Source organism: Piliocolobus tephrosceles, chromosome 19 (assembly GCF_002776525.5).
Source record: "Piliocolobus tephrosceles isolate RC106 chromosome 19, ASM277652v3, whole genome shotgun sequence".
Classification (NCBI taxonomy): Eukaryota; Metazoa; Chordata; class Mammalia; order Primates; family Cercopithecidae; genus Piliocolobus; species Piliocolobus tephrosceles.
In genome coordinates this window covers 2,763,094-2,785,409 of record NC_045452.1, presented here as the reverse complement: position 1 = coordinate 2,785,409, position 22,316 = coordinate 2,763,094, and the positions used below count along the sequence as shown (strand labels likewise).

At 48.4% G+C, this 22,316-nt stretch overlaps 1 protein-coding gene across 6 annotated transcripts in view; it reads left to right on the top strand.

Moving 5' to 3' along the window:
• Window positions 1–22,316, top strand: part of LOC111526725 (protein HIRA) — a 102,547-nt gene that overhangs the window by 59,256 nt on the left and 20,975 nt on the right. For all 6 annotated transcript variants that reach the window (XM_023192584.2, XM_023192583.1, XM_023192588.2 and 3 more), the window contains 8 exons: window positions 11,914–12,118; window positions 12,504–12,608; window positions 14,349–14,497; window positions 16,755–16,916; window positions 17,513–17,571; window positions 17,936–18,041; window positions 19,677–19,799; window positions 20,273–20,436. In XM_023192584.2, the coding sequence (XP_023048352.1) occupies window positions 11,914–12,118; window positions 12,504–12,608; window positions 14,349–14,497; window positions 16,755–16,916; window positions 17,513–17,571; window positions 17,936–18,041; window positions 19,677–19,799; window positions 20,273–20,436 (1,073 nt within the window). The remainder of the gene's footprint in view (window positions 1–11,913; window positions 12,119–12,503; window positions 12,609–14,348; window positions 14,498–16,754; window positions 16,917–17,512; window positions 17,572–17,935; window positions 18,042–19,676; window positions 19,800–20,272; window positions 20,437–22,316) is intronic.

Here is a 22,316-nt window from a genome sequence, read left to right as displayed (position 1 = left end):
TCCAAAGTCACAAGAAGAAACAGCACGTCATGCGCAAATGTCAGGAGACATACTTACTGGGAGACTTAGGTTTCTATAAACCTGTGATCATAGAATTGTCAGATGGTACTATAAAATATGCTTAAGTCTTAAAAGACATGAAAACTAAAACAAAATGTGAGGAAAGATTAATACTCTATAAACAAAAATTAACTCAAAAGGGAACGAAGAACTAAATGTGAGAGCAAAAACTATAAAACTCTTAGAAGAAATAGATAGAAATTTATGTGACCTTGGATTAGGCAGCTGTTTCTTAGATATGACACCTAATGCATAAACGACTAAAGGAAAGAACCGATAAATTGGACTTCCATCAAAATTTAAAACTTTTGGCTGGACACAATGGCTCATGCTTATAATCCTAGAAATTTCAGAGTCCAGGACAGAGGGCTCAGTAATTCAAGACCAGCCTGGGCAACATGGCAAGACCTCATCTCTACAAAACCATTTTAAAAATTAAAAGTTTGGCCAGGCACGGTGGCTCACGCCTGTAATCCTAGCACTTTGGGAGACCAAGGTGTGTGGATCACCTGAGATCAGGAGTTCAAGACCAGCCTGGCCAACATGGTGAAACCCCATCTCTACCAAAAATACAAAAATTAGCCAGGCATGGTGGCGGGGGCCTATAATCCCAGCCACTCAGTAGGTCGAGACAAGAGAATTGCTTAAACTCTGGGGACAAAGGTTGCAGTGAGCAGAGATCACGCCACTTCACTCCAGCCTGGGCAAAAGAGCAAAACTCCATCTCTCAAAAAAAAAAAAAAAAAAGCAAAGCTTTTGTGCTTCCAAAGGCACTATTAGGATGGAAAGACAACCTACAGAATGGGAGAAAATATTTGCAAATCACATCTAATTAAAGTTCAGAATTTAAATTATATAAAGAACTTTTACAGTTCAACAATAAAAAGACTAATAACACAGTTTTAAAATAAGCAGAAGATCTGAATATAAACTTCTGCAGAGAATATATACCAAGCACAGGCACATAAAAAGACAATCAACATCATTAGCCATCGGGGAAATAAAAGCAAAACTCCAGTGAAATACTTCATACCCATTTGGAGGTCTGTAATTAAAAGATCAGATGGTCAGATAATAAGAAGTGTTGGTCCTATAAACCTGTGATCATAGAATTGTCAGATGGCGCTATAAAATATGCTTAAGTCTTGAAGGACATGAAAGCTAAAACAAAATGTGAGGAAAGATTAATATTCTATTATGTAAACAAAAATTAACTCAAAAGGGAACCCTCATATACATGCTGGTAGGAATGTAAAGTCTTTTAGCACCTTGGGAAAACAGTCTGGAAGTTCCTTAAATGGTGAAATACAGAGTTATCATCTGACCTAGCAGTTCCCACACCTAGATACATACCTAAGAGAATTGAAAACATATATCCATGCAATAACTCATAGATGAATGTTCACATTCGTACATAATAACCAAAAAGGGGAAACAGCCCAAAGGTCCATCAGCTGATGAGTAGATAAACAAAATATGGTCTACCCATACAACAGAATATTATTCAGCAATAAATAGGAAGGGGATGCTTACATGTGCTACAATAACGATAAACCTTAAAGACATGCTAAGAGAAAGAAGCCAGTCACAAAGGATCATAGGTTGTATGATTTCATTGATATGAAATGTCCAGAATGGAAAATCCATAAAGAAAGTAGAGTAACGGTGGTTGCCAGGGCCTGGGGGAGGGAGGATAAGGAGTGATTACCAATGGGTACAGAGTTTATTTTCGGAATTATGAAAATGCTCTGGCATTAGACAGTGGTGATGGTTGCATAACCTTATGAATATACTAAAAGCTGATGATTCTATACTTTAAAGTGGCAAAGTTTATGATATATGTATTATATCTCAATAAAAATTAATAATACACCATCAAAAAAGACCAGATTTGGAAATGAACCAAAAAAATTACTTTTAGAAAAGAAAAATAATAATCATTGCAGTTTAAAACTCAACAAGCATTTCAGAGAGCAGATCAGAGCCAGATGAAAAGAATATTCAGTCTATAAAATTGGCCAGAGTGCAACAGAGGTGAGGAGGTGGAGCTGAGGACAGGGCAATGGAGAGGAGTCCCCCCAAAAGGATGTGCTGCGGGACAGTTGTCAAGAGGGAATTAAGAGGCTTCCCGGCCGGGCGCGGTGGCTCAAGCCTGTAATCCCAGCACTTTGGGAGGCCGAGACGGGCGGATCACGAGGTCAGGAGATGGAGACCACCCTGGCTAACACGGTGAAACCCCGTCTCTACTAAAAATACAAAAAACTAGCCGGGCGAGGTGGCGGACGCCTGTAGTCCCAGCTACTCCGGAGGCTGAGGCGGGAGAATGGCGTAAACCCGGGAGGCGGAGCTTGCAGTGAGCTGAGATCCGGCCACTGCACTCCAGCCTGGGCGACAGAGCGAGACTCCATCTCAAAAAAAAAAAAAAGAGGCTTCCCAGAAGGTGAAGAAACCTCAGATTTTGAAATGGAGCAAGTTCTGAACAAAATAAATAAAACGAATTCCCCACCTGAGAGAGACTACAGTGTGCCACAGAGAGAAAGTCCTGCCTATTGAGGAAGATGCTCATGTTTGCTTTGCGTCTTTCTGTGGCCCTTATCTCTCATGTAGTGCGTACCCTGAATGAGAAGCCAGGAGGACAGCCCTTGGATTGGCTTCTGGAGACAAAATCTTGACTGTACATCTTGAGTCCTGGTGCCACAAAGGTTGGTCCCTCAGCAGCTGTGTCCACAGGGTCTCACAAGACTGTCCAGCCATAAATACGGCTCTAGCAAAATCTATATAATAAGGGGCCGCCGTCATATTTGTCGTCCTCAGCTTCTCACTTGAAAGTGGCAGTGAGTGAGCATTCACTTCGAGCTGAGCTTCCTGCTTTCCTGACAGAATGAGTATAGTGAGCTTCTAGGAGCCTGGTGCTGAATTCTCAGGTTGGGTTGGATTCTAATATGAGGAAAATGAAATAAAACAAGTCCCAGTATCTTTAACAAAGGCCTTACAGAAAATGCAGATACTTTCTTGATGTGGCTGTTTTCTTGTATCGATTCTCAGTGAAAACCAGGAGGAGCCCTTTAAAACACACATCAGTGGAGGCCTGGTACAGTGGCTCATGCCTGTAATCAATCCTAGCATTCTGGGAGGCCGAGGCAGGTGGATCACTTGAGTCCAGGAGTTTGAGACCTGCTTGGTCATCATGGCGAAACCCCACCTCTGCTGAAAATACAAAAATTAGCTGGGCGTGGTGGTGCGTGCCTATAGTCCCAGCTACTCGGGAGGCTGAGACAGGAGAATTCCTTGAACACAGGAGGCAGAGGTTGCAGTGAGCAGAAATCATTCCACTGCAGCCTGGGCAACAGAGTGAGAGCCTGTCTCAAAACCAGAACAAAAACAAAACAGGCCAGGCACCGTGGCTCACGCCTGTAATTTGGGAGGCCGAGGTGGGCAGATCACCTGAGCTCAGGAGTTGGAGACCAGCCTAGTCAACATGGTGAAACCCCGTCTCTACTATAAAAATACAAAAATTAGCAGAGCGTGGTGGCGAGAGGCTGAGGCAGGAGAATCGCTTGAACCCAGGAGGCAGAGATTGCAGTGAGCCGAGATTGTGCCATTGCACTTCAGCCTGAGCGAGACTTGTCTCAAAAAACAAAATGAAACAAAAAACACCCATCAGTGGAGATTTTCTTTGTTTGTTTGTTTTTTGAGACAGAGTCTGGCTTTGTCACCCAGGCTGGAGTGCAGTGGCGTGCAACCTCTGTCTCCTGGGCTCAAGCAGTTCTGCCTCAGCCTCCCTAGTAGCTGGAATTACAGGCGTGTGCCATGATGCCCAGCTAATTTTTGTATTTTTAGTACAGACGGGATTTCACCATGTTGGCCAGGCTGGTCTTGAACTCCTGGCCTCAAATGATGTGCCCACCTCGGCCTCCCAGTGTTGGGATTACAGGTGTGAGCCACTGCACCTGGCCTTCAGTGGAGATTTTCTTTGAGGCACAGTATCATGCAGTGGTTAGGGGTGGTGCACAAAGTAATACACCTTGCAGGTTAGGCCCAGGTCCCCGCTTCCTCAGAGAGGGAGCAGGGATGATCTTGAGACATACGGTGTTTTTGAGTCCTTCTCCTCTCAGGCAGAATGGACCTCCCAGGAAAACCCTCCTCATAGGAGATATCCCTTAACCTTAGGCCTGTAAAGCCGTATCTTGGTCCTTGTCTCATGGTGAACAGCACATATCAGCTCCTGCTATTGTTCCTTCATTGTGCGTCACAGTAGTTGGGCAGTGAGACCCCTGCAGCCTGACTGGCACTTCCTAGCCAAGAGCCTCAGGTGGGTTGGGAGCCAAATGCTAGCCTCCCAGGTACAGGTTAGCAACCCTGGGTGAAACTGTGAGTCTTCTGCTCCACCCTCCCCTAAGGCCAGGTGTCAGGCAGAAGCACTGGGGAACGTAGGGACCTGAGGTAAGTGACTACAGGGCAAGTAGTCCTGAGCAGACAGAACCTAGGATGGAGCCCATTTGTAAGCGGGGCAGCCCTGGCCAGCTGTGCTCTTGCTTCACAGATGCCTAGACCCACTGGGCAGATGCTGTAGATTGATTTACCTGGTGCTCCCAGGGATATTGTAACAACTGGTACAAGCCCACATGCAGGCTGGGGAGGTGCAGTTCCCAGTGGGCCACTGGCCCCAGGGTCCCTGAATGGGGCATCTGCCAGAGGCAGGAGGTGGGGAGACTCCTAAGGGCTCTCAGGGGTCCCAACTAGAGAGGGTGGAGCAGCTGGAGCTCGGCAGCACCAAGCAAGTGAATGTTATGGGCCAGTGCTGCGGTGAGCTCAGGAAGCCACCGCACACCTTGGAAACTTAGGTGATAGTAGGACGTTGCTGTGACATTCTTGTTGTATTTTACAAAATGATAGTTACATAAAAGTCTGACTTTTTTCCATGTTTCACAATAGGATTCTTCCATTTTAATACATGAAACCCTTTCAGATGAGTCTGAACCAGGAAAATTCATGTTAGAAAAAATTCGAACAAGCTAATATTCTTTTTTTTTTTTTTTTTTTTTTGAGACGGAGTCTCGCTCTGTCGCCCAGGCTGGAGGGCAGTGGCCGGATCTCAGCTCACTGCAAGCTCCGCCTCCCGGGTTTACGCCATTCTCCTGCCTCAACCTCCCGAGTAGCTGGGACTACAGGCGCCCGCCACCTCGCCCGGCTAGTTTTTTGTATTTTTTAGTAGAGACGGGGTTTCACCGTGTTAGCCAGAATGGTCTCGATCTCCTGACCTCGTGATCCGCCCGTCTCGGCCTCCCAAAGTGCTGGGATTACAGGCTTGAGCCACCGCGCCCGGCCTTCGAACAAGCTAATATTCTATTTCCATGTTCAGAACATCTGAGAGAAAGCATTTTTGACTGTTCCAAAAGCTTATTTAACAAAAAATTTAATATGAAAATGTACATGACCTGATTTTTACAACAGAGTAAAACAAGTTCTTTGGAGAGGCAAATGCCTGACATTTTTTAAAAAATAATTTTAAAAGGATTTTGAGAAGCACTGACTCAGGGCTTCCAGAATCTTAAGCTACACCCACAGGTGGATGCTTTGCCCTGTTGTAGGACATTAGAAGAAAAGGGAACAGACTCTTCAGTTTCACAGAGCAGTGTCATGGGCCTCTTGTCTTCCCAGTTTTTCACATGGATACAAATGAAAAGAATCCAGGATTCTACATGCTGGTATGTGTGTGTACCTGCCCACATTTCTGTGGCCCGGGGTGACTAGCAGGGAGAACAGCTGAAGACAGTGCAATCCAGGATTCTACACGCTGGTGTGTGTATACCTGCCCACATTTCTGTGCCCCGGGGTGACTAGCAGGGAGAACAGCTGAAGACAGTGCCCAGAGGAAGGGCTAACAGCCAGAGGCTGGTTAGCAGTGGGAAGGCAGGCAGGGATGAGGGCTCTTGGATACTAGACAGGAGCATGACTCATGGTGAACTCCTTGAGGAAATAAGATCAGTGATAGCACCTGTGATCCAGGGAGTCTGTCACATTTAGAGATGTTTAACGCAGCATTATGAGAAACATTTACCCACTTCTTCAAAAGAGAGGTGTTGAGGAAGTTAGTCATTATGTTACCTCTCTTTAATATTTATAAGTAAAGGTGCCCCTCTGTATCCATGGGTTCCACATCTATGGATTCAACCAACTATGGATCAAAAATATATGGGAAAAAAAAATCCAGAGTTCCAAAAAGCAAAAACTGAATTTGCTACAAGCCAAGTACTACTATGAATCCATGCAAATAAAGTTGTTTGTAGGCATTTTACTATGTATATGTGATCTAGAGATTATATAAAATATATAGGAGGCTGGCCGGGCTCAGTGGCTCACGCCTGTAATCCCAGCACTTTGGGAAGCCAAGGCAGGCAGATCACCTGAGGTCAGGAATTTGAGACCAGCCCGGCCAACATGGCAAAACTTCGTCTCTAGTAAAAATACAAAAATTAGCGGGACGTGGTGGTGCGTGCCTGTAATCTCAGCTACTTGGGAGGCTGAGGCAGGAGAATCACTTGAACCTGGGAGGCAGTGGTTGCAGTGATCCAAGATCATACCACTGCATTCCAGCCTGAGCAACAGAGTGAGACTCCATCTCAAAAAAAAAAAAAAAAAGTTACGTAGGTACATAGGAAGCTGTGCCTACATTATATGCAAATACTAAATGATTTTATATAAGGGACTTGAGCATCCTTGGATTTTGATATCTCCTGGGGGTCGTTGAATCAAAGTATGATTAGTATATAAATAAATACAATCAGAAATGAAAGGGGGCATTAGTACCAACCTTACAAAAAGGATTTCGATGGCATGATATTTCAATGTATGCCAATAAAGGCCAGGTGCAGTGGCTCACACCTGTAATCCCAGCACTTTGGGAGGCCGAGGCAGGTGGTTTACCTGAGGTCAGGAGTTCGAGACCAGCCTGGCCAACATGGTGAAACCCCATCTCTGTTAAAATTACAAAAAATTAGCCAGTTGTCATGGTGCACACCTGTAGTCCTAGCTACTCGGGGAGGCTGAGCCATGAGAATCCCTTGAGCCCAGGAGGTGGAGGTTGCAGTGAGCTGAGATTACGCCACTGTACTCCAGCCTGAGCGACAGAATGAGAACCTGTCTCAATATAAAAATAAATAAATCCACCTCCCGGTTTCACGCCATTCTCCTGCCTCAGCCTCCCGAGTAGCTGGGACTACAGGCGCTCGCCACCACGCCCGGCTAATTTTTTATATTTTCAGTAGAGACGGGGTTTCACCATGTTATCTAGGATTGTCTCAATCTCCTGACCTCGTGATCTGCCCACCTCGGCCTCCCAAAATGCTGGGATTACAGGCGTGAGCCACCACACCCAACCCACAAAAGGTTTTTTTTTTAAATTATTATTTAATTTATTTAAGAGATAGTGTCTTGCTATGTTGCCCAGGCTGGAGTGCAGTGTTATTCACAGGCATAGTACCACTACTTATCAACACAAGAGTTTTGACCTGCTGTTTCCAGTCTGGGCAGTTCACCTCTCCTTAGGCAACCTGGTGGTCTCTTGCTCTCAGAAGGTCACTATACTGATGCCAAACTTAGTGTGGACACCCAATTGACATAGCGCACTATAGCTCAGAGCTTCTAGACTTAAACAATCCTCCTGCCTCAGCCTCCAGGTAGCTGGAACTACAGGCAAAAATGTACCTCTTAAGTAATGAAAGTTGAAAGATGAAAATGCTCCATGTTCATGGGCTGCAGAATGTGTGTTGTGTTAGTCGGTATGAAAACAACATTCATCTCTGTCAGAGCTCTTGGTTGACCAAGTGCATTGCCAGTGAGCAGGAATATTTTGAAAGGAATCTTTTTTTCTAAGCAGTAGGTGTCAACATTGGGCTTAAAATATTCAGTAAACCATGCTCTAAACAGATGTGCTGTCATCTAGGCTTTCTTGTTGCATTTATAGATTTAGCATAATTCTTAAGGGCCCTAGGATTTTTGGAATAGTTAATGAGTATTGGCTTCCACTTAAAATCACCAGCTGCATTCATCCCTAATAAGATAACCAGCCTGTCTTCTGAAACTTTGAAGCCAGGCATTGACTTCCCTTCTCTAGCTAGGAAAGTCCCAGATGACATCTTCTTCCAATAGAAGGCTGTTTTACCTACATTGACAATCTGTTGTTTAGTGTTACCACCTTCATCCATGATCTTAGCTAGATATTCTAATACCTTGCTGCAACTTGTACATTGGCACTTGCTGCTTCACCTTGCCATTTCTTTCCTTAAACCTCATGAGCCAACCTCTGCTAGCTTAGGCTGTGGCTTACGGGAGTGTTATGGCTGGTTTGATCTTCTATCCAGAGTACTAAAACATTCTCCATATTAGCAATAAGGCTGTTTTGCTTTCTTTTCAAACATGTGTTCAATGGAGTAGCACTTTTAACTTCCTTTAAGAACTTTTCTATTGCATTCACACTGTGGCTAACTGGTGCAAAAGGTACAGCTTTTGGCCTGTCTTAGCTTTCAATGTGCCTTCCTCTTTAAGCTTAATCATTTTTAGCTTTTGGTTTAACACTTACTTAGAAGCCATTGTAGGGTTATAGATTGGCCTAATTTCAATATTGTTGTGTCTCAGATAATAGGGAGGCCTGGGGAGAGGAAGAGAGACAGGGGAACAACCAGTTGGTGGAGCAATCAGAACATAAATGCCATTTATTGATTAAGTTCACCATCTTACATGGGTGTGGTTCACAGTGCCCCAAAACAATTATAATACTAACATGAAAGATCACTAATGGCAGATCACCAAAACCGATACAGTAAGAATGAAAATGTTTGAAATATTGTGAGAATTGTCAAAATGTGACACAGAGACGTGAAATGAGCACCGGCTGTTGGGGAAATGGCACCAATAGACTTGCTTGATGCAGGGTTGCATCAAGCAACCTTCAACTTGTAAAAAAACGTAGTCTCTGTGAAGCACAATGACGTAAAGCACAGTAACACGAGAATTGTTCCCCTTCATCTTTATCACTGTGTAATGTCCCTCTTTATCCTTGATAACTTTACTGGCTCTGATGCCTGCTTTGCTTATGTTATATAACTATATCAGCTTTTTTTGATTAGTGTTATGGCATGTCTTTCTCCAGTCCTTGCTTTTCTTTTTTTTTTTTAATAGACTTTATTTGTTAGAGCAGTTTATGTTCACAGCTAAATTGAACAGGAAATACAAAGAGTTCCCATATGCCCCCCGCCCAACACACTCATAGCATCCCCCACTGTCAGCATCCCCCACCAGAATGGGGCACATCATCACCCAAAGTCCATAGTTTACATTTGGGTCTACTCTCAATGTTGTACGTTGTATGGGTTTAACCAATGTATAATGACATATATGTATCATTATCATATCTTACAGAATAGTTTTTTGGTTTCTTTCGAGACAGAGTCTCACTCTATTGCCCAGGCTGGAGTGTGGTGGCACAGTCACATCTCGGCTCATTGCAACCTCTGCCTCCCAGGTTCAGGCGATTCTCCTACCTCAGCCTCCCGAGTAGCTGGGATTACATGCGTGCGCTACCACACCTGGCTAATTTTTGTATTTTTAGTAGAGATGGGGTCTCACCATGTTGGCCAGGCCAGTCTCGAACTCCTGACCTCAAGTGATCTGCCCAACTTGGCCTCCCAAAGTGCAGGGATTACAGGCAAGAGCCACCACACCCAGTCAGAATAGTTTCAATGCCTTAAAAATTCTGTGCTTCATATAGGTACTCCTTCTTCCCAACCCCTGGAAACCACTGATCTTTTTATTGTCTCCATAGTTTTGCCTGTTCCAGGTTATCATATAGTTAGAATCACCCCTTTTCTTGTATTTATTTATTTACTTATTTTTTACTCTTAGTGATGGAGTCTCATTATTTTGCCCAGGCTGCTCTCAAGCCCCTGGACTCAAGCGATCCTCCTGCCTCAGCCTACCAAGTAGCTAGGACTATAGGCATGAGCCACTGTGTCCATCTGTCCATCTACTATTAATCTGTCTTTGTCTTTTGTAGTTAAAATTAAATTTTTAAAAACATAAACCCATTTCTTTTTCTTTTTTTTTTTTGAGACGGAGTCTCACTTTGTCACCAGGCTGGAGTGCAATGGTATGATCTTGGCTCACTGCAACCTCTGCCTCCTGGGTTCAAGCGATTCCCCTGCCTCAGCCTCCCGAGTAGCTGGGACTATAGGCACACACCACCACACCCGGCTAATATTTTGTATTTTAGTAGAGATGGGGTTTCACCGTGTTGGCCAGGACGGTCTCAATCTCCTGACCTCAGGTGATTCACCCGCCTTGGCCTCCCAAAGTGCTGGGATTACAGGCATGAGCCATGGCGCTCGGCCACATAAACCCATTTCTTAAAAACATTTTGCCTTTTTATCCATTTTTTCAGTCTTTGTATTTAATTGGTATATTCAGAGCTTTCACATTTAAAGTTGATTGATATAGTTGTATTAATATCTGCCATGTTTTAGTATTTATTCTTTTTTTTTTTTTTTTTTTTTTTTTTCTGAGCTGGAGTCTCACTGTTGTCCAGGCTGGAGTGCAGTGGCACACCATCTCAGCTCACTGCAACCTCTGCCTTCTGGGTTCAAGTGATTCTCCTGCCTCAGCCTCCCCAGTAGCTGGGATTACGGGTACCTGCCACCATGTCCAGCTAATTTTTGTATTTTTTAGTACAGATGGGGTTTCACCATGTTGGCCAGTCTGGTTTTGAACTCCTGACCTCAGGTGATCCACCCACCTCAGCCTCCCAATAAAGTACTGGGATTACAGACATGAGCCACATGCCTGGCCTTATTCTTTTTTTTAATCTTCACTTCTTTTTATCTTATTTTTCTGCCTTCTCTGGTTTTAACTGAGTATTTTATATGACTCAGTTTTCTCAGCCAGGCACAGTGGCTCACGCCCGTAATCCCAGCACTTGGGGAGGCCGAGGCAGGTAGATCACCTGAGGTCAGGAGTTTGAGACCAGCCTGACCAACATGGTAAAACCCCTTCTCTACTAATAATACAAAAATTAACCAGGCGTGGTGGCACACACCTGTAATCCCAGCTACTCGGGAGGCTGAGGCAGGAGAATTACTTGATCCTGGTAGGCGGATGTTGCAGTGAGCCAAGATCACGCCATTGCATTCCAGCCGGGGCGACAAGAGTGAAAATCCATCTCCAAAAAAATAATAATAAAATAAAAATAAATTTTCTCTCCTCTCAGCATTATTAATTATGCTTTAAAAAATTTTTTTAGTGATTGCTGTAGAGTTTACCATAAACATTTATAACCTAACTCTACTTTCAAATAATATTATACCACTTCGTGGGTAGTAGAAAGAGTTCCCCTCTCTTTCCTTCCTTGCCCTATGACATTGGTACCACTTATTTCACTCATTCATAAACTGTAGTCATTCAAGACATGGTGGCTGTTATTTCTTTGAACAGAAAGTTGTCTCTTAGATCAGTTGGGAATAGGAAATATAAAATATTCTATTTTATGTTCATTTTTTTTTTCTCTAACACTCTTCCTTTCTTCATGCAGATGTGAGTTTCTGGCCTGCATCATTTATCTTCTCTCTGAAAGACTTTTAACATTTCTTGCAAGGCAGGTCTTCTGGCAGCAGATTCCGGTGTCTCTTTGTTTATTTTTGTCAGACAAAGTCATTATTTCTCCTTTATTTTTGAGGCATAATTTCACTGGACACAGAATTCTAGGTTGGCAAGAGGTTTGTTTAAGCACTTTAAATATTTCACTTCACTCTTTCTGGCATGAATGGTTTCTGAAGGGAAATGTGATGTAATGTTTTTGTGCAGGTTAAAAGAGCAGAACCTTGTGAAAGAGCTGAGGCCCCGAGACCTCCTGGAGAGCAGCAGTGACAGCGATGAGAAAGTCCCTTTGGCTAAGCCTTCCTCACTGTCCAAGCGAAAACTTGAGCTTGAGGTGGAGACAGTAGAGAAGAAGAAGAAAGGGCGGCCTCGGAAGGACTCTCGTCTCATGCCTGTGTCTCTGTCTGTCCAGGTGAGGCCAGTGGGCCCATTCTGCTTTCTTTAGCCCACCTTTCTGCACTTAGAGCTTGAAGGCCTTGTGTGCATAGTAAGCCTCAGCTGGGTGGGGCACCTTGGGAACCAGCTAGCTTAGACATGCAGCCCCTGGAATGTAGCATGGAGGCCACGCTCTCCCTCAGACCTGCCCTTGACTCACCCAGGGCCCTTGAGCAGGTTCCCTGGCATCACCTGGCTTGTCTATAAGGTGAGGATCCTTGTAGCATTCCCCTCTGCTTCCCCCCTCCCAGGGTGGAAATGCCCTGGTCGTAGGCCCAGCCTCACTTCTGGGTGACTTGCCTTTACCAAATGCTATTCCGTAGTGTTAGAGCAAGGCTCAGGAATGTTTCTGGCTCTTCCAGTCTCCAGCTGCCCTAACCGCAGAGAAGGAGGCCATGTGTCTTTCTGCACCAGCACTTGCACTGAAGCTGCCAATTCCAGGCCCCCAGAGAGCATTCACCCTCCAGGTAAGTTCTGGGACCCTGCCAGTTCTCCCTCAGGCACACCCAGAGATTCTCTGTCCCCTACCACATACAAACCCGATCTTGTCACTTCCTTGGAGACTGGTTTCCAGTGGCTCTCCATCACCTTCTAGGGGAAGTCACAGCAGATTGGGGTACGCATCAACTCTTAGCAAAATTGCCAGCCTCCACTCTCACCCACCCATGGCCTCCGTCTGGCTTTGCCCTTGGGGTCCCAGCTGCTGGGGCTGCCGTTACCACCACATGTTCTGATGCTCTTCAGGAATCCTCTCCTGACTGGAAGCCACCCTCATTTCCACACACAGCCCTGGGCAGCCTCAGGCTTGGTGTCTGTGGGACTGTGTAGTCGTGGTCTATCTCCCAACCATCCTGCTAGCTTTGTCTTCTCAGTGTCCGGCATAGTCATCATCAGAGTTGTTTGAGCTCTTGGAATGGAAGCTTGTAAGCATGTGGTTATCCAAAACACAATTCTGGAGTAAATAATCCTTTATACCCAGAGTCCTCCTGGTCACTTGGCCCAGCACAGTATCTAGGCCTCTCCTGCCATGGTGCCGTCACACACACTGCTGCCTATCTGCATACCCTTGTACCTCAGCTCAGGTGCCTGTCCTCAAGCAGCCTTCTTGGACCCTGTGTGCGGGTCACTTTCCACTGGCTGCACACTGCTCTGAGCCCAGGCGGGTCTTCACAGGGCACCAGAGAGCAGGCGTCAGCCCTTCCTACCATAGGTCCTTCTGGGCCACAGTGCAGAGGAATGAAGCAAGGAAGCCAAAAGGTAGGGACCCACAGGGTTTGTTCTTATTGCTGGTGTGAACGGAAGCAGGGGCCCTCCCGTGGTCAGCAGCGCTCAGACGTGCTCTTGCACTCACAGGTGTTCTGATGCAAGTTACCTCCTGGGTGCCTTGCTTCTCAGCACAGAACTCTCCCAAACTCCTCCAGCCCTTCCTCTAGGCATCTTCCCCTCCAATCACTGCTTGGGACTGTCGTTTCTGGGTCTGTGAAGGGAGCAGTCGTCCCTTGGCCCAGCTCACCCACTTGAGTGGCCGCACAAGCACAGACTGGTGGTTCTGCCTATTTTTCCGTAGGGAAAATCTATTGTTCAGCTCTCCACACACGCGTGCGGCTGAGCCCATTTGGTGCTAGACACTGAACTAGGTGCTTCTCATACATGCTGTGCCATAAACACCCCTGCCAGTTTAGTCTCATTTGAGCAGACCAAGTCTCACCACCACAGGAACTGGAGAGCCCCTTTAGGGGTTTTCTAGACATTCCCTCCACGCACTGACATGATTTCTAATCTTGCCAAACACTGCCATCTTTGAAGATTCTTCAAGTAGGAGGCTAGAAACCCAAGTCTTACTCCCAGCTCAGTCCTTTGCAGTGTGCTTTTGGGCACGTTACTCCCTTGTGAGATGAAGTAGCAGGGTTGGGTGACTTTGGGGTCTTTAACCCTGGCACTGCTTCTCTTCTCTGGCTGTTCAACTACACAGATGACAGGGTAGAAACCAGCTCCCAGCATTCTCGCTGCCCTGGGGGCCGTATGTTTGGCCCTCTGGGCTTCCCGCTCAGCCCCTTTGCCCCACCTGTCCTCCACCTCCTCGGTTGGCCAGCCAGTCTGCCTCTGTATCCTGCTGCTGCTTTGGGGCCCCAGGCTACAGAGCCTTGGAGCATGTCACCTGGGCTGCGGCCCTTGTCTGAGCAGGCCCGTGTGTTTACTTCATCCAGGTCAGCTCCGATCCCTCCATGTACATTGAGGTGGAGAATGAAGTGACAGTGGTGGGGGGCGTGAAGCTGAGCCGCCTGAAGTGCAACCGGGAAGGGAAGGAGTGGGAGACGGTACTCACCAGCCGGATCCTCACTGCTGCGGGCAGCTGGTAAGGGCGGGCAGGTCCTTAGCTGGCCCAGGTGACACAGGCACACATGCCATCATTCTGGGCCTGGGTCTGTCTAGGGGACGTGCATGACCCTGGGAGCGCCAGCTCCCACAGAGGCTCACACCAGGCTTCACCCCAGGCCAGGCATATGCGCTTGCCATCTCAGTCCCTTCAGCACCCAGCAATGTCAGCGTCAGTATGCCCGTGTTATAGATGGGGAAACTGAGCCCCTGAGGATTACCCAGGCCAGGCTTTGAACCTGATGGCCTGATTCCCTTGTCCAGCCAGATCCCCAAAGTCTTGAGTTCCACGCTAAGGTGTGCCTGGCTCACTTTGACTTGGGCTGGTTCCTTTTTTGGATCCCAGATTTCCATCCAAGTTGGTCAGGATGGATTTCTGACTGTCCCTGAAGTCCCCATCCCAGCCCATTCCAGATTCTGCACTGTGAGGGGCACCTTGATTCAGTGATTAGTCACCCAGTATCTTCCCCTAGGTTCCTGGAACTATATGTGAGCCCTGTCCCTGCCTGTGTTCAATATGGAAGGGGAACCAGTGTTTCTCCTCAGTTTCCTGCCTGATGTAGCGTCCCAGTCAGGACCACGTGGGAGACACTCAGCAGAGGTTTACAGACATGACCACTTAGATACAGTCATTATAATTACACCCTTAATCATCTGCCATGAGGGCCCATGTAAATGCTTTTACTTGTTGTCAGAGCATGTGGCCTTAGGTCTTAGACCACAATTCTTGTGGTCCCTGAGTGAGTTTGTGTTGTTAGGCCTAGTCCCAGGCACCTGTGTGTCAGATACTGCCACAGGCTCCCACTCTCTGTCCCTCCCCACAAGGCAGGTGGCTTCCCCAGCTGAGGGCTAAGGGGTGTCAGCACAGCCTCTCCCACAGTGACATAGCAGCTGTGGGGCAAGCCTGCTGGACCACCTGGGACCTCCCCTTCTGCTCAGTCCTGCCCAGTTCAGGCCCAGCCTGCAGACCTGCTCCCCAGTGTTACAGCCCAGAAATGATGGCTTTCTTTGCAGTGGGCTGACTTGAGGCAGGCTCTGACCACCAGAGATGGGCAGATAGAATTCAGTCACAGTACCAGCCTGGCCAGTGTAATGAAACCCCATCTCTACCAAAAACACAAAAATTAGCCAGGCGTGGTAGCATGTGCCTGTAATCCCAGCTACTCGGGAGGCTGAGGTAGGAGAATCGCTTGTACTGGGGAGGTGGAGGTTATAGTGAGCCGAGATCACGCCACTACACTCCAGCCTGGGTGACAGACTGAGACTGTCTCAGAAGAAATAAAATTCAGTCACAGCACTTCGGAGAGCTCCCTGCTGCCCCTGCTGCTTAGAATATTCTCTGATTCATACTCTCCAAGTAAACATTTGTAAACAAAAGCATCTCACTTGCCTCTCCCTTTTTGGAGCCAGTAGCAACAGTGTCTCATTAGGAAAGCGGTTGGCAGAGCTCCTTTCTTAACTGACCTCCTTAAGCCTATTGGGGTGACTGGCTCAGCAGGATAGAAGTGACACAGAGTGGGGCTCTGGGTGGCTACTGTGGCCAGGATCTCACTATACTGGTTGCACATCTGCTACTGCTGACTGGGGTCTAAGCTCCAGCCTCACCCTGGGCCTGTGGCTGGGCCTTAGGGGGCTCTCTCTGGGAAGGCAGCAGCCTGCTTGTGCAGGGCCCTCCCAGGGGCCAGGTGGTCACTCAGAGGAGAAGCTGGACAGTGTCCAGACTGTTCTGTAAGGCACTCCTTGTTTGGGAGCGACATGCATCTCCCACGCCAGCCAGACAGCCTCTTGGACACAGGGGTGCATGCTGTCATCTCTGCACTTCTCTTAGCCTGCCTTGTTAGAGACCTTCCCAGGACTGGTCTGACTAGCTGCAGCTAGGAGACTGTCCTACGGGTACTATGTGGCCTTATCCGATAAGCAAGGCATGTTTTCTAGGTGGTCATCAGAGGCATTGCTCTCCAAAGCCCCCACACCCTTTGGTCAGCATCAGCGTGAGCTTAGGAAAGCATGGGCAGCCTGTGAAAGGAGGACAGAAACCTCTTTCATCCAAGGTCTCAGGGAGGCTCCAACAGCCCCACCAGCCCCACCGTAACCCAATCCACCTTACCCTCTGACTGTACCTGCTTAGGGGAGGCTCTTGTTGGGCCCAGGCAGAGGAAAGGCCCACACATCCGGGGCTACTGTCTTGGCTGCAGCACCCAGCCCCCATGACATCTGCCCCTACTCTGTCTTCTCAGTGACGTGGTGTGTGTCGCCTGTGAAAAAAGGATGCTGTCAGTGTTCTCCACCTGTGGTCGCCGTCTCCTCTCTCCCATCCTCCTGCCGTCCCCGATCTCTACTTTGCATTGCACAGGCTCCTACGTCATGGCGCTCACTGCTGCGGCCACACTGTCTGTCTGGTAAGAGGCAGGCACAGGGTGGAGTGGACTCCAGCCAGGGCAGGACAGGGCTGTGCAGGCCCCACCTCACTGCAGGGGCAGGGAACGCAGTGGACAAGGCTGGCCATCAGGCCCCAGAGGAGGCCCTGAGCAGTTAGTGATATTGCTTGTGTTGGGTGCCCTGGTTAGGCTGAGGGCTGAGGGATGTTGTGCAATGGGGATGGAGGTGCCTGCTCGATTATCTCCTTACTGGAGCAGCTCATGCAACCAGTTGCACTGCCAGGGTTCTGTGCGGGGTTCATCAGAAATGAAGTCTTAGCTGGCAGAGTGTGGCCATGTTCCTGATGTGGCTGCTGTGACCCAGCTTCCCCCAAAGTGGTATGGGCGCTGAGGGTTCCCCGTGGCTCTGTTGCCTGGGCTGTGTGCTGCATCCTTATGCAGGGGGAGTGTAGTGGCACATGGAGAGCAGAAGCCACTCGTAGCCCAGAGTCCCTCTAACTAGGAGCAGCCAGGGTTAGGGGCGCATGCAGTAGGGACCAGGGTGTCTGAGCGGCTGAGGCACACTCTGATGTGTTTACTTGGGTTGGTGAGTAAACTGTTCCCTGTCTCCCTTCTAGGGATGTTCACAGACAGGTGGTTGTGGTGAAAGAAGAGTCTCTACACTCCATTCTGGCAGGTAATGCAGGCAGCAGGCTGCCTCTACTCCCCTGGGGGCCCAAGTTCATGTCTGATGCTGCAGAAGGGCCCTGCTCAGAGAGCCAGGCTTTGGCCTCAGCACAGAGCTCTCAGTGAGGCAGGAGGTGCGGTTACGCTGCAGGAGACACACACTTTTTAGGGACATGTTTGAATGGGTCCCCAAGAGGTGACAAGAGCCTGGTGTGTGGCAAGGAGAATGGCTTGCCCTCCCTACTTGCCAAGGCAGTGTTGACGCATTTGCTGCTGGGACTGTGGGAGCCTAGAGTTTAGATTTCTCCTTTGATGTGTTTGCAAACACTTGCTGATCAGAACACACCCAGAACTCATTCCCATGCTGTCCCCAGGAAGTGATATGACGGTATCACAGATCTTGCTGACGCAGCATGGAATCCCAGTAATGAACCTGTCTGATGGGAAGGCGTACTGCTTTAATCCGTCACTTTCTACATGGTAAGCAAGCTGACCCCCAGCACTATTCCCTGGAAGAGTGTCTGTCTGCTCTAGACAGCAGAGCAAAGGGTCATGGCCTACAGGGCTGCCTAGCCCTGCTTTTCCTGAGAGTCAGGCCCTGGAGTGAAGGCTGCTTTGACTATCTGTGCATGCTTCCCTGCCCCAGCAGGACACTGCAGCCTGTGGCCTCTACCCTCAGAGCCTATATGCAGGAGCACTGTCCTCCTGCATTATTTTCAGGAGCCACTTTTTGAAAAAGCCCCAAAATTGTTATGGTTTTTGCTGTGGCCCCCTTAGCCACCATGAGCATAGGTGAGTTGGCTTTACAGGAGCTTTACCAGGACTAGTCAATTTCTGTGAGCTTAGTAAGTACTTCAGACTTCCTCAGTGAATTAGTAAGGATGCTCATCCACTTACCTAGGCATAATGGTCTGTACTTTTCCTCTGTCCACTCAGGAATTTGGAGCCCTTTTCTGTTCTTGCAAAATAATTTATACACAGAGCTCTTAACCCAGACACATGAAATATGTACGTTGTGTTCCAACCACTCCAAGTTCTTTTCTTCTGTCTATACCTTTGGTCCTTAAGAACCAAAGCTTGCTACCTCCTAGCCCATTTTCTGTTAAGAACTGCCATGCAGAAGTCTACATTCACATTGAGACTTCTTTCTTGAATTTGGAAAAAAAAAAAAAAAAATGCTGGGTACGATGGCTCACACCTGTAATCCCAGCACTGTGGGAGGCTGAGAGGATTGCTTGACCCCAGGAGTTTGAGAACAGCTTGGGCAACACAGTAAGACCCTGTCTCTACCAAAAAAAAAAAAATTAAATAAGCCTGGTGCAGTGGCAGATATCTGTAGTCCCAGCTGCTTGGGAAGCTGAAGCAGGAGATCCCTTGAGCCCAGGAGGTCAAGGCTGCAGTGAGCCATAATCACACTACTGCACTCCAGCCTGGACAACAGAGTGAGACCCTGTCTCAAAGGAAAAAAAAAACCTCCACTGCCTGCTCCCCCAAATTGCAAAATGTTGTCTATTATATATGATTGCTGTTAATGTGTTAATGGAAATAAGCTGATTATTTAAGAAGAGAAATACTGACTCTCTATAGGCATCTTTGTATTTTGGACACATTTACAAAGACATCCAGCTGTTCTAAAAGTGTGTGAAGAGTCTTTTCTTCACAAGGATGAAAAGGGTCCAGAGTAGGTGGAAGGACTGCCAATCTGGGATAGTTGTAGAAATAAAGGCAGGTAGAGGCCTGGCATTACTCCCCAGCTACAGGACCCAGGCCATGTGGGCCCCTGGGCAGACCATGGCAGTATTTGAGCCGAGCATCAGAGCACACTGCACACAGAGGCCTGCAGTCATCAGGAACCAACATATGGAGCTGAAGTGTTCCCAGCAAGGGCCCTATCCACAGCCTTCGCCTCATTCATTTTTCCTCGGGAACAATGATCTATCAGACCCATTACCATGAAACCTGTCAGTGATAGGCGCCTGTGTGGAAGTGCAGGGGCGCTCAGCCTCTGCTGGCTTTCTGTGTCGACAGGGGCTGCTTCTCTGTGGCCTCCTTGCCAGCCTCCTCTGGTAGATCTCTTGGTTTTCCTGAGCTCTGCTCCTGCCTTTGCCTCCCCAGGAACCTGGTTTCTGACAAGCAGGACTCACTGGCTCAGTGTGCAGACTTTAGGAGCAGCCTGCCATCCCAGGACGCCATGCTGTGCTCAGGACCATTAGCCATAATCCAGGGCCGCACCTCCAAGTACGTGACCCCAGTGCCATGGCCTCTGTCCTTAGTCCTGCCCTGGGGAAGTGACTGGGTCAGTGCACACACAGTCCCTACCCAGGCCTCGTATCCACCTGCCCTTCCCCTTTGCCCCAGGTGCTGGTCAGCACAGGCAGGCTGGGCAGGACAGACTAGGGGTGCTGAGGATAGTGGTCCTGCATCAGGTAATATCTTGGGGTTGGGGCAGCAGTCATTAGCCCTGTCACTTCAGGGGCCCAGATGGCAGGTGCTGGGTGAGATGCCCCAAAGGTGCCAGGAGGCACATGGCTGGGATGTGGGGATGGGCAGACAACAGATCTGGCATCTGCCAACAGACTAGCTAGTGGACGGGAGGCCTTGGCAGCCCTGGTGCCTGCCTCCTGCCAGCTCTTTGCCTGTTGCACATGGGGGCGGTTCCTGACTCTGTAGTGCCTGCTGCCTCATCATGGAAACTCTCCTGGTCTCTGCAGCTCGGGAAGGCAGGCTGCCCGGCTCTTCTCCGTGCCTCATGTGGTGCAGCAAGAGACCACCCTGGCCTACCTAGAGAACCAGGTGGCAGCAGCACTCACCCTGCAGTCCAGCCATGAGTACCGCCATTGGCTCCTCCTCTACGCACGGTACCTCGTAAACGAAGGTGAGGCTCCTGGCAGCCCTGAGCAGCTTTCTCCGTCTGCCCCTCCATCCTCCCAGGCCTGGCTTAGTCCCTGTGAAATCAGGGAAAAGGTGTGATGGCCCAGATCTCAGCCTGCTGCTCTCCCATCAACAAGGTGGGCCCAGCAGCCTCTACCTCCCAGCACGAGCTGCAATTAAGGCAGCTCAGCAGGATCCCAGCCCCTTAATAGGCTCTGAGGCTCTGAATAGAGTGGCCCTGAGGGTGTTCCTGCAGAGGAGCAGCAAGACAGGCCGCAGGAGGGTGGAATAGATGCCTGGATGGAAAGACATGGCCTGAAGGAGTAGATTCTGTGTTCTGGCTCCTGCCCTGCACCACACCTTGGCAGTGCTGCTCATCAGTGAGGGCATCTTGTAGCAGTGGTTCTCTTCCTCCTCCCAGCCCCTCCTGCCCTGGACAGGCTTGCCTGATGTCCTGCACTTACTGAGGCCCTCCATTCCTGGTGCTTCCTGCCAGAGCTCTCACTCTGCTGCCTCCCCTGCAGAAAGCCAGGTATGCTGGAAGAGGTGGCTGCACTGTCCTCACAGTGACTCCAATAGCCTTACCAGCTTTTCCTCCCACTTGAGTGCAGCCTTCAGGGTGCGGCATGGGCAGGCCCTCCCAGAGCTCTTCCTGTGCAGCTTCCTGGCCTTTTTGCTTTATTTTTGTCATCACCCTCCCCATTTTGATGATAATTTAGAAAAAAATTCAAGTACAGAAAAGAGAGAGAAAATCATAATCAGACCTTGACGAATGTAATTCCCAGAACTAACATGTCATATGTGCCTCTGGCTATGTAAATACGAGTGTGTATGTGTGTACATACACTTGTAAATGACAGCAAATATTACTGATCAGCTTGAAGCCTCCCCTCCCTCCCTGCAGACCACAATGATGAATTTGATGTTTACTCTTCCCACCAGGTCTATGTGGTTGCCATTATGTGTGGTCCCCAGCTTTTCTGAATACTCAGCCTTCCCAGGCCCTCATACCTCTCCTGTGGTGCTCTAGTCACATCTTCCCTGGGAGCCCCTCCTCTTACTCCACTCTGGTTTGCTTCATTCTAGGTGTTGATTGGGACTTGCTCTGATGCCCTACATCAAGTCCCTACCTCCTGTCGGCCCCGCCACCCATCTTGGGATCACTTCTGCTGCTTGCTTCTCTTTCTGCATCCTCCACATGCCTGTTTCAGTGTCCATACACCAGTTATCCATCTTCCATTCTGTCCCTTGTTTCCTTGGCTGTAAAAGGAGGAATCTAGTGTAAAAGTGGACCCCATTCACTTCCAAAATTCCTCAGATTCCAGTTTCACCTCTCTTACTCCACCCTTTTCTTTGGACAGTTTAATCCATTCGCTATTGCTTTAGCTGCCCCAAGTGCTGACAAACCCCGACACTCTACCTCCAGCCTTTCTAGCAACCCTACTGGGTGATGCCCATAACCCTTGAGTTAATGGGCCTATGCCCCCTCCACTCAGTTGCCCCTCCTCAGTCATACCTTTGCCATCTCTTACCTCCTGCGAGCTGGCCTCCCCACCCTCCTGACCTCCTCTTAACATCAGTTGCCAGCCCATATTCTCAAAGACAGATCTCACCAGCCCACAATTTCCCATATTTTCCCATCACCTTAAGGAGTTTATCACAGAATTGGCCACATCTCGTTTTTTCTCTGGGCGCAACACACAGAGGAGGTACCACAGATGTTGTCAGGGGAGTGAGCAAATGAGTGAAAATCTGCGATTATGGGTCTCAGTGCCCCCCACTGAGAGACATGCGGGGGTATCTTGCCCGTAGTAGGCAATAAAATACACATGTGTTTATTCTGATTTGATAGACACAACAACATAGCATATTCTTGATTTTTAT